Source organism: Gorilla gorilla, chromosome 6 (genome assembly GCF_029281585.2).
Source record: "Gorilla gorilla gorilla isolate KB3781 chromosome 6, NHGRI_mGorGor1-v2.1_pri, whole genome shotgun sequence".
Taxonomy (NCBI): Eukaryota; Metazoa; Chordata; class Mammalia; order Primates; family Hominidae; genus Gorilla; species Gorilla gorilla.
The window spans coordinates 103,791,493-103,804,340 of NC_073230.2; the positions used below are offsets into that span (position 1 = coordinate 103,791,493).

The 12,848-nt window shown below is 37.0% G+C and overlaps 1 protein-coding gene across 1 annotated transcript; it reads right to left on the reverse strand.

Moving 5' to 3' along the window:
- Positions 1-3,780: 3,780 nt before the first annotated feature.
- On the reverse strand, positions 3,781-5,058 carry LOC101134010 (heterogeneous nuclear ribonucleoprotein A1-like). Its single transcript, XM_019030471.4, has one exon. The coding sequence runs from the start codon at positions 5,056-5,058 to the stop codon at positions 3,925-3,927; it is 1,134 nt and encodes a 377-aa protein (XP_018886016.3). The 3' UTR covers positions 3,781-3,924.
- Positions 5,059-12,848: the final 7,790 nt, after the last annotated feature.

Below are 12,848 nucleotides of genomic sequence, written 5' to 3' on the forward strand. Positions count from 1 at the left end.
AAACTAAAGAGATTCTGCACAGCAAAAGAAACCACCATCACAGTGAACAGGCTACCTACAGAAGGGGAGAAAATTTTTGCAACCTACTCATCTGACAAAGGGCTAATACCCAGAATCTGCAATGAACTCAAACAAATTTACAAGAAAAAAACAAACAACCCCATCAAAAAGTGGGCGAAGGATATGAACAGACACTTCTCAAAAGAAGACGTTTATGTAGCCAAAAACCACATGAAAAAATGCTCACCATCACTGGCCATCAGAGAAATGCAAATCAAAACCACAGTGAGATACCATCTGACACCAGTTAGAATGGCGATCATTAAAAAGTCAGGAAAAACAGGTGCTGGAGAGGATGTGGAGAAATAGGAACACTTTTACACTGTTGGTGGGACTGTAAACTAGTTCAACCATTGTGGAAGTCAGTGTGGTGATTCCTCAGGGATCTAGAACTAGAAATACCATTTCACCCAGCCATCCCATTACTGGCTATATACCCAAAAGATTATAAATCATGCTGCTATAAAGACACATGCACACGTATGTTTATTGCGGCACTATTCACAATAGCAAAGAATTGGAACCAACCCAAATGTGCAACAATGATAGACTGGATTAAGAAAATGTGGCACATATACATCATGGAATACTATGCAGCCATAAAAAATGATGAGTTCATGTCCTTTGTAGGGACATGGATGAAGCTGGAAACCATCATTCTCAGCAAACTATTACAAGGACAAAAAAACCAAACACCGCATGTTCTCACTCATAGGTGGGAATTGAACAATGAGAACACATGGACACAGGACGGGGAACATCACACACGGGGGACTGTTGTGGGGTGGCGGGAGGGGGGAGGGATAGCATTAGGAGATATACCTAATGCTAAATGACGAGTTAATGGGTGCAGCACACCAACATGGCACATGTATACATAGGTAACAAACCTGCATGTTGTGCACATGTACCCTAGAACTTGTATAATAATAATAATAAAAGAAAAAAGTTGTATGTATTATCATAGAAAAATCTCAAAAACATAATATTAAACAAATAAAATCAAGGAGTCTAGGGATACAAAAAAAAATTGTCCTGGGTATATCAAGTTTAAAGAAGCAAATGATGCCACTTATGGTACATATGCTCATATGTAAGTAGTAAACCTATAAAAACAATTTCTGGAAAAGTTAAGTACTAAATTGGAAATAAATTTTCCTCTAAGTATCTAAGGAAAAGATGAGGACATAGGGAGCTACAATTGTGTCAATAGCTTTTAAAATTCATCTTTTTTTTTCTTTTTTTTTGAGACAGAGTTTTGCTCTGTCACCCAGGGTGGAGTGCAGTGGCACGATTTGGGCTAACACCATTCTCCTGCCTCAGCCACCAGAGTAGTTGGGACTACAGGCACCCGCCACCATGCCTAGCTAATTTTTTTGTATTTTTAGTAGAGACGGGGTTTCCCCGTGTTAGCCAGGATGGTCTCCCTCTCTTGACTTTGTGATCCGCCCGCCTCGGCCTCCCAAAGTGCTGGGATTACAGTTGTGAGCCACTGCACCTGGCCTAAAATTCTTTTTTTAAAAAAATCTAAACCCAATATAGTAAAATGTTGAATTTTAAAAAGTTGAGTGCTAGATTACAATTTTAGTACTCTATATTACTGTCAACATAATTGTGTGCTTGAAATAGTTCAAATAAAAAGTACATAAAGGATCTCTATCTCAATAAAAGAACAAATTACTCAGTAGTAAATTCTGAAGACAGAGAGGTAAAGAGAAAAAAGAATAACACAGAAATAGTAAAAATTCAGCTATTATACAGTAGATACAGTTCCAGTTGCTCTTACAACATGGACTTTCTTGGATGCCCTGATTATTTTAAAAATATGTCAACTAAGACCTTGGTTGACCTCAGAGATCCAGGAATAATGTCTAGTCTTCAAAGTAACAACATATTGTTATGAAAATGCCTGAGACATCTAGGATATCAAGCTATTTGCTTAATATTCCAGAAGACTCTGAACAGCTGAGCTGGCCTTTTCTTGGATTGAATACTGTTTAAGGTTGATGTTTAAAATATAAAGTTTATTCTTCCTGGCTTACAAATCAAGTTTATAAACCAACTCATGCTCTTTATGTAACCGGAAGCATAAAGAGAAATATTTACATCATGTTAGATGTCTTTAAATAGTCTCATACATGGTTATTTTCTTAAAGAACGATTCTATATCAATTTAATTTTCACTTTTAATTCGCTATGAAAATTTTATGTGTAGACATAGGCCAAAATTTAGCCCAACATTTTGGACCTTTGCAAATTCTCAATTTTATTGGATTCTGCTAGTGAGGAGCTAGAATATTTAAACAAGTAGTTTAGAAGTATAGGGTAGCATATTCTGATAGTATTAAAGTATAAAAACATAGATAAGGAGAAAATGAGACTAATTTACTAGATGAAAAGTTATTTAGAATCAGGAAAACGGTTGTCTAATGGGTGATATTTCTCTAAGCTTTTAATACATTAAAACAAATTACTGTTGTGCAATTATCTCCAATTATTGAATTGTGTTTAAATTCTAGCTCTTTCTTGCAAGTCATTTTTACCACTGAAAAACAAATAAACAAAAAACTTTGAATCTCCTGTGGTAATTTGTGTTGTTGTAATTAGTCTTTAAAGATATTTGGAAGTAGCCTTCGGTTTCAGTAGCTATGGCCAAAAGTAAGAGTGAGTATTACCACATTTTATTCATGTGTTGAAAATTACAGAAAGTTTGACAAGACAAGGGTCTGATTATTAGAAAGTTGCTTGTTCAGACTATGTAGCAATTTAATCCTGTAGGCAGGGGGAGACATTTTGGTATTTTTAAGCAGAGAAGTGGCATAGTGAGATTTCAGCATTTTCACATGTGAAAAATAAGCATAGAATTAAAAATGACTCCTTGATGTTCATGGTGTGCAACTGGGTGGATGTTAGTGCCATTTAAAAATAAGAGGAAGTACAGTGGGGGAAACAGGATGGGATTGGGAGAACATGGTTTCAGCATTGAACTCTATGAGTCTGAGATGTTTTGAGGTGTATCTGGTAGGCAGTTTTATACATGGGTTTGGTGTTCAGACAAAATGAAAGTTGGGGTTACTTTGTGGTTTCTGGCCTAGAGATGACAGAAGCAATGTAGTAGGGAATGCAGTGAACATAAACAGAAAGGGATGGTCAACTTGGTGCTAAAATTAGTGTATATCTTGACGTAAGTCAACATTAATTTCTCTCTATCCCAATGAGATGTCTCTAAGGTATTTAAGAGCTTAAAGTTGATGAATTTCCATTTATCGGAAACTAAATTTATTAAGGACTAAATTTTTATTCTTAATATCTACTGCAATCTGTATCAACTAAAAAGTTAAAACTTTTACAAAACAACAAGTTTTCCTTAAATTATGATTTGTTATTGTAAAAACTAGTAAGAAAAAATTCCACCAAATGAAAGCATTTTCTAAAATTCATACCCCCTGTACCTACCTATTTTTAAATACAGTTGGTAAATTGATGAAGCTCTATTTTCATTTTGAATGTTCATCTGTTTTATTTTATTTTTTTTTTGAAAGACATTTATTCAGCGTCACAATCAGACTATTACATTTAACAATCAACAGCATGGGTGCAAAAAAAAAAAAACTACATTAAAACCCTTTGTTGGAATGCTTTACACTTTCCGCAGAATAGAAATTAAAATAACCTGTTATACAGCTAGTCGCAAATACAGTCCTCGAGTTTTTTGCCCATACACATGAGTATGTGTCTAAAACAGGTCTTCTTTGTAGCAGCTAGGCCCTGCCACCACTGTGCTTGGCTGAGTTCACAAATCTCTTGTAACCTGTAGCTTCCCTGTCACTTCTCTGGCTCTCCTCTCCTGCTAAGCTTTGTTTCCTAATTAAAATCTTCTGCCACTGCCATAGCTACTGCTGCTGCTGGAACTGCCATAGCCACCTTGGTTTTGCGGTTTTGCAAAGTATTGCCTCCACCGCCATAGAGGCCAGAGCTTCTGCCTCCAAAATTTCCTCCCTTCATGGGTCTAAAATTTGAAGACTGATTGTTGTAATTGCCAAAATCATTGTAGCTTCCACCACCTCCAAAATTGCTTCCATCATTACCAAATCCATTATAGCCATCCCCACTGCCACCATATCCACCAGCACCACGGCTGCCACCAAAGCCACCACGACCACTGAAGTTTCCTCCACGACCAAAGTTGTCATTCCCACTGAAACCACCTCCACGACCACCACTAAAGTTTCCAGAACCACTTTGACCGCTTTGGCTGGATGAAGTACTCGCCATCTCTTGCTTTGACAGGGCTTTCCTAACTTCACAGATGTGGCCATTCACAGTATGGTATTTCTGAATGACAGTCTTATCCACAGAGTCATGGTCGTCAAAGGTTACAAAGGCAAAGCCCCTTTTCTTGCCACTGCCTCGGTCAGTCATGATTTCAATCACTTCAATTTTTCCATACTGTTCAAAATAATCTCTTAGGTGATGTTCTTCGGTGTCTTCTTTAATGCCACCAACAAATATCTTTTTCACAGTTAAGTGGGCACCTGGTCTTTGAGAATCTTCTCTTGAGACAGCTCTCTTTGATTCCACAACTCTTCCATCCACCTTGTGTGGCCTTGCATTCATAGCTGCATCCACCTCCTCCACAGTGGCATATGTGACAAACCCAAAGCCCCTGGAGCGCTTGGTGTTTGGATCTCTCATTACCACACAGTCCATGAGCGTTCCCCATTGCTCAAAATGGCTCCTCAGACTCTCATTGGTTGTTTCAAAGCTCAACCCTCCAATGAAGAGCTTCCTCAGCTGTTTGGGCTCTTTAGGAGACTCTGACTTAGACACGATGGCAGGGAGATGAGAGACTTTAACGATGCTTCTTCGGCGGCGTCCACGGGCAGAAAGGTGTTCATCTGTTTTAAAGAAAACAATTACAAACTGATGGGTTCTGTTGTTGTTGTTATTTTGTTTTGTTTTGTCAAATTGCTTTGACTTAGGTGGACTCAGTGTCATAAAATACAGTTTCAATCTGATAGACAGGGGGCCCGTAGAATTTGTAATAGATGGTTTCTTTAAGCACAGGGACTTTGAAGAGGTCTTTGAAGATGGCTTTAAAGATGTAAATTCATGGCACAGTAAAATAATGACAGATTTCTCTGACAGCTTTTGGTTAAAAATATTTTAAATTATTTTTTTCATAGTATTTTTCTGTTTTATTTACATTAAAGAGCACAAAGTCTTAGATATAGTCTTCTTGAAAAAATTCTATGAGAACTTTAAATCTCAGTGCTAAATGAGACCAAACCAAAATTATAACAGTTTCTCATCCATCTTCTACCAGTATCTATTGTCTCAAAAATGTAGTTTTAGGCATATTGGATATATTTACATATTTGATCTGTTAACAGCAAAATATTAAGTTGGTGCAAAAGTAATTGTGGTTTTGCCATTAAAAGTAATGGCAACAACCTCAATTACTTTTACACCAACTTAATAATAAAGTTAATTTCTGTCATTGACTTAAATAGTAACAGTAAAATGTATTATGTATTTTAAAAAATAAAACACTGATATATGAGAATTTTGATTTGAATTTGAACCCAAAATGATACATGTAACTTGATAAACAGAAATCAGCTCTTTTGGACCAGCTCCTCAGAAACAAACATTTCTAGTCATTAATAAAACTTGGAGCTCTTTGCTTTGTGATTACATAAAAATAACAAACAACAAATAACAAACAAAAATCATCTCTTTTGGTTATTTAATATTCATATAGCATCATTTTATATAAGTATACAAATAATTTAACAAAAATATAAAAATTAATATATTTCTGTATGTAGAGAGTTAACTGAGATTTATATGATATAGATGTATATCTATGCAATCTAAGAAGGAAAATCACACTGCCTAGACAATTCTTCTCTATTTTCCATTTACTCTAACCAAGGGAGTGAATAACATGGAGAAGTATTTTGTGGCATCTCTTGCCAAGATGGCAAATTAGATAAAGTTCTGATTTATCCCTCCCAATTAACCCTAAAGAAATGCTAAAGACAATGTCAATAGGATGGTGTGAAGGGTGATAGGAACCAAAGGAAAATAAAAGTGTTCAATTCTTATTTTACAAGTGAGGAAACATAGATACTAATAAGTGTAAGAAATCATAACAGTGAATACATGTATGTCTTAAGGACAACCACTATAGAAATAAAATAATAATAATGTCATTTAAACTAATGGAAGAGAACTATTTTTATCCAGGAAAAAGCAGGAGAACAAAAGAAAGGAATGAGTGTGGATCATATGTATCAAATATGAAACAACGGAATGGAAATGTGACCTAATATGATACGTAGAACAAATGGAAAAAAAACATTAAATTTATGAATTAAAAGACGAAGAATTCAGATGGGCTTAAAAAATTCTAACAAGTTATGAATAAGAAATAAATATAAAGCAAAAAGATACAGAAATAATGAAGACAAATATATATTAAAAATACTGAGCAAAGAGTCCACAGGGATCATGGCAGACAGGAGGCAGGACTAGATTGAAACTCCAACTGGGATGGGCAGAGCAGTGTGTGGAGGCTTGTATCATGAATTTTTGCTCCAGAATGAATGCGGATATAAATCAGCAAGTCTGAGAGGACTCACAGAGCCCCTGAAGGAAGTGGATTGTTCCTGCAGGACCTGGGAGACACCCCAAATACCATGAGTGCCCAAAATGTGGAAGTGGGAAAGGGGGATCATCCATCCTCGAACACACCCCTCCACTGAGGAAACTGAGGGCCTAGAATATGAGAGAAGATTTTGACCTTACTTGGAGCTGAGTCAATTTAGAGAGCCAAGTGAAATACAGAGGTAGAGGAAGCAGCAGAAAAAGCCCTGGGAGCTTGCTGGGTTCCCTAGTAAGCCGTTTTTGTCTGGCCTCACAGGGGTCCTTTGGGATGGCAGCCAGAGGCACTGCAAAAAGGCCACGGGGAGAAGGAAATCTCCAGCTGAGATTTGTAACAGTTTGAATTGATCAAGAAGCCTCCCGGCCAGAGCTCAGGGGAGGGAGTGAATTCAGTGTACAGACTCCACAGGCAGGGGAAGAAGGAAAGCCATATTTGGTTTTGCAGCTGGGATGTGGGTAGCCTGGGACAAGTTCTCAGCACAGCTCGCCCACTGACTGGAAACAGACTGGGTGCTGTTGGGGGCGGGGCATGGTGGGAGTGAGACCGGACCTTCGGATTGCACAGGAGCTGGGTGAGGCCTGTGACTGCTGGCTTTCCCCCACTTTCCTGACAACCAGCATGACACAGTAGAAACAGTCATAATCCTCCTAGGAACATAACTCCATTGACCTGGGAACCTCACCCCCATACCCCACAGCAGCTGCAGCAAGACCTGCCCAAGGAGAATCTGAGCTCAGATATGCCTAGCCCTGCTCCCACCTGATGGTCTTTCCCTACCCACCCTGGTAACTGGAGACAAAGGGCATATACTCTTGGGAGTTCTAGGGCTCTGCCCACCACTGGTTCCTCTCCATACTACCACAGCTGATGCTTTTGAGAAAGCTGCAGCTCCTGGCAGGGGGACAATCAGCACAAAAATAGTGCATTAAACCACCAAAGTTAAGAACCCTCATGGAGTCCATTTCACCCCCCTGCCACCTCCACCAGAACAGTTGCTGGTATCTATGGTAGAGAGACCCACAGACAGATCACATCACAGAACTCTGTGCAGACAATCCCCAGTATCAGCACAGAGCCTGGTAGACTTGCTGGGTGGCTAGATCCAGAAGAGAGAATTTCTACAGCTCAGTTCTCAGGAAGCCACATCCATAGGAAAAGGGGGAGAATACTACGTCAAGGGGACACTCTGTGGGACAAAAGAATCTGAACAACAGTCTTCAGCTCTAGACCTCTCCTCTGACAGACCCTACCCAAGTGACAAGGAACCAGAAACCAACTCTGGTAATATAATAAGGTTCTTTAACACCTCCAAAAAATCACACTAGTTCACCAGGAATGGACCCAAACCAAGAAAAAAAATCCCTGATTTACCTAAAAAAGAATTCAGGAGGTTAGTTTTTAAGCTAATCAGGGAGGCACCAGAGAAAGGCAAAGCTCAATGTAAGGAAATCCAAAAAAAGATACAATAAGTGAAGGGAGAAATATTCAAGGAAATAGACAGTATAAATAATAAACAATAAAAACTTCAGGAAACAATGGACACACTTATAGAAATGCAAAATTCTCTGGAAAGTCTCAGCAATAGAATTGAATAAGTAGAAGAAAGAAATTCAGAGCTCAAAGACAAGGTCTTTGAATTAACCCAATCCAACAAAGACAAAGAAAAAAGAATAAGAAAATTGAAAGAAGCCTCCAAGAAGTCTTGGATTATGTTAAACGATCAAACCGAAGAATAATTGGTGTTCCTGAGGAAGAAGAGAAATCTAAAAGTTAGGAAAGCGTATTTGAGAAAATAAGGAAAACTTCCCTGGCCTTGCTGGAGACCTAGACATCCAAATACAAGAAACACAAAGAACACCTGGGAAATTCATTGCAAAAAGATCATTATCTAGGCACATTGTCATCAGGTTGTCTAAAGTTAAGATGAAGGAAAGAATCTTAAGAGCTGTGAGACAAAAGCACCAGGTAACCTATTAAAAAAAAACAAAAAAAAAACCTGTTAGATAAACAACTGATTTCTCAGTTGAAGCCCTACAAGCTAGAAAGGATTGGAGCCCTATCTTCAGCATCCTCAAACAAAACAATTAGCCAAGAATTTTGTATCTAGAGAAACTAAGCTTCATATATGAAGTGTACAGTATTTTTCAGACAAACAAATGCTCAGAGAATTTGCCACTACCAAGCCACTACTACAAGAACTGCTAAAAGGAGCTCTACATCTTGAAACAAATCCTGGAAACACATCAAAACAGAAGCTTTTTAAAGCATAAATTTCCCAGGACCTAGAAAAAAATACAATTTAAGAAACAAAAAACCAAGGTACACAAGCAACGAATAGCACAATAAATTAAATGGTACTTCACATCTCAATACTGACATTGAATGTAAATGGCCTAAATGCAACACTTAAAACATACAGAATGGCAGAATAGATAAGAATTCACCAACCATCTGCTGCCTTCAAGACACTCACCTAAAACATAAGGACTTGCACAAACTTAAGGTAAAGGGGTGGAAAAAGACATTTCAGGCAAATGGACACCAAAAGTGAGCAGGAGTAGCTATTCTTGTATCAGACAAAACAAACTTTAAAGCAATGGCAGTTAAAAAAGACAAAGAGGGACACTATATAATCATAAACGGCCTTGTCCAACAGGAAAGTATCACAATTCTAAACATATATGCACCTAACACTGGAGCTCCCAAATTTATATACCAATTACTAATAGACCTAAGAAATGAGATAGACAGCAACACAACAATAGTGGGGGACTTCAATACTTCACTTATAGCACTAGACAGGTCATCAAGACAGAAAGTCAACAAAGAAACAATCGATTTAAACTATAGCTGGGAACAAATGGGCTTAACAGATATATACAGAACATTCCATCTAGCAACCACAGAATACACATTCTATTCAACAAAGCATGGAACTTTCTCCAAGATAGACCACATGATAGGCCACAAAATGAGCCTCAATAAATATAAGAAAATTGAATATATATCAAGCACTCAGACCACAGTGGAAAAAAACTGAAAATCAACTCCAAAAGGAACCTTCAAAACTACACAAATACATGGAAATTAAATAACCTGCTCCTGAATGATCATTGGACCAAAAATGAAGTCAAGATGGAAATTTAAAAAATTCATCAAACTGAACGACAATAGTGACACAACCTATCAAAACCTCTGGGACACAGCAAAGGTGGTGCTAAGAGGAAATTTCATAGCCCTAAATGCCTACATTAAAAAGTCTGAAACAGCACAGACTATCTAAGGTCAAACCTCAAGGAAGTAGAGAAACAAGAACAAGCCAAACCCAAACCCAGCAAAAGAAAGCAAATAACTAAGATCAGAGCGAAACCAAATGAAACTGAAGCAGAGCACAGAGGATTTTTAGGCCAGTGAAACTATTCTTATGATACTGTAAGAGTGGCTCCATGCCATTATACATTTGTCCCAACCCATAGAATAGACAACACCAAGAGTAAACCCTAATGTAAACTATGGACTTTGGGTAATAATGATGTGTCAGTGTAGGCTTATTGATTGTAATAAATGTACCATGGTGGTAGAGAACCTTGATAGTGGGAGAAGGCTATGCATGTGTGGGGATAGTAGAAAATCTTCGTACTTCCTACTAAATTTTGCTGCAAACCTAAAACGGCTTTAAATAATAAAGTATTATTTAAAGGAAAAAAATGCAGAGCAAAAATGAGCAAAAAATAGTTAATATCTGACAAAATATGTTTTAGGTGAAGAAATATAAGCTGCTTAGTGATTATATTTAAAGACATTTTTATCTGTTAAGCCAAACATTAAAGGTTGGAATAATTTTTAGAATAAAAAAATAAAAAAGAGTAGAATATATACTTTTGAAATAATAGTTGCTGAAGCTAGCTGATGGATGCAGGGAACTTATTTTCTCCCTATTTCTGTGTATTTTTGAAGGTTTGCATAATAAGGAAGTTTGCAAATGTAAAGGGGCAAAAAATGGTATTAAAATCAGGAGAGTCATAATAGAAAGACAAAATACATCCACTTAAAATGCATATGTATTGAATAGCACAAAATCTAAGCAATAACTGGATGATTCATTTAGGAAAAACTAAATAAATCAATAACTTTAATTGGCTATTTTTTAAATTTATTTTAAGTTCTGCAAAACAGGTGCAGAACAGGCAGGTTTGTTACATAGGTATACATGTGCGCTGGTGGTTTGCTACACCCATCAACCCATCACCTACTCTTTAAGCCCCACATGCATTAGGTATTTGTCCTAATTCTCTCCTTCCCCTTGCACCTCACCTCCCAACAGGCTCCGGTGTGTGATGTTCCCCTCCCTGGGTCCATGTGTTCTTATTGTTCAACTCCCATACATGAGTGAGAACATGTGGTGTTTGGTTTTCTGTTCCTGTGTTAGTTTACTGAGAATGGTGTTTTCCAGCTTTGCATAATGAGTTCATGCAAAGGACATGAACTCATTATTTTTCATGGCTGCATAGTATTCCATGATGTATATGTGCTACATTTTCTTTATCCAGTCTAACATTGATGGGCATTTGGGTTGGTTCCAAGTCTTTGCTATTGTAATTAGTGCTGCAATAAACATATGTATGCATGTGTCTTTATGGTAGAATGATTTATAATCCTTTGGGTATATACCCAGTACTGAGATTGCTGGGTCCAATGGTATTCCTGATTCTAGATCCTTGAGGAATCACCACACTGTCTTCCACAATAGGTGAACTAATTTACACTCCCACCAATGGTGTAAAAGTGTTCCTATTTCTCCTACTTGGCTATTTTAATACATTATTCCTGGGAGCTGATAGTACAAGTAGCAAAAGAATAAGTGAAGAATACAGTAACTATATATAATACTGTAACAACACATTCATAAGAAAGATAATATGCATTTTGAAGCAAATATAAAAGACTCACAAAAATAGATCAAGTATTAGCCTATAAGAAGATTTTTTATTTTTTAGTTTAAGCTAAAAAGGGAATTTGTTATATGCATAATAAGATACAAAGACAAGGATGTGGCTGGACCCCAGAAATAACTAGAAGGAGAGATCTGAATTCCATTAATATTTTTTTAAATCTCTGCTCTTCTCTACTTCTCCTTCACTCTCATCAGTAGACATAGCTTCTATTTCTTTTTTTTTAATTTTTTTAACTTTTATTTTAAGTTCAGGGGTACAAGTACAGTTTTGTTACATAGCTAAATTTGTGTCATGGGGGTTTGTCATACAGATTATTTCATCATCAGATATTAAGCCCAGTACCCATTAGTTATTTTTTTCTGATCCTCTCCCTCCTCCCACCCTCCACCCTCTGAAATGCCCTAGTGTTTGTTGTTCCCCTCTATGTGTCCATGTGTTCTCATCATCTACCTCCCAATTATAAGTGAGAATCACTTGAACCTGAGAGATGGAGGTTGCAGTGAGCCAAGATCATGCCACTGCACTCTAGCCTGGGCAACAGAGCAAGAGTCTGTCTCAAAAAAAAAAAAAAATAGCTAACAGAAGCAAATGTTGTAAAACTGTTTGGCAAAATCTGCAAAGGCTGAGCATGACATATCTTATAACTCATCAATACTACTCCTAGCACAGCCCCTACAGAAAGGTATACTTGCATTTTTAAAAATACACTGACAAGTATGTTCACAGCAGCACTATTAATCGTCAAAAGTTGGAAACATCCCAAATTTCTTTCTACTGCTGAATGAGTAATTAAATTATAGTACATTTATGCAAATGGAATTTCAGGCAGGAATGAGAATTAGTAAACTTTAACTGCATACAAATGGATCCATCTCAAAATATAAAGGTTGAAAAAAAAGTGAGGAACAAAAATAAACACTTTATGATTCCATTTATATAAAGAAATAATAGGCAAAAGTAATCTCTAGTCAACATAGAGGTTTCTCTCAGGGAAAGGGAAATAACAGGAAGAGAATAAGGGCTTCTGGGATTCTAAGAATGTTGTTTCACGATATGGAAGACAGATGCAGAAGTGAGTTTAATTTATGACAATTTTGAGTTTTGCATTACATATCAATTGATAAATACTTAATAGTTGAATAAAATATACATTAAACATGACA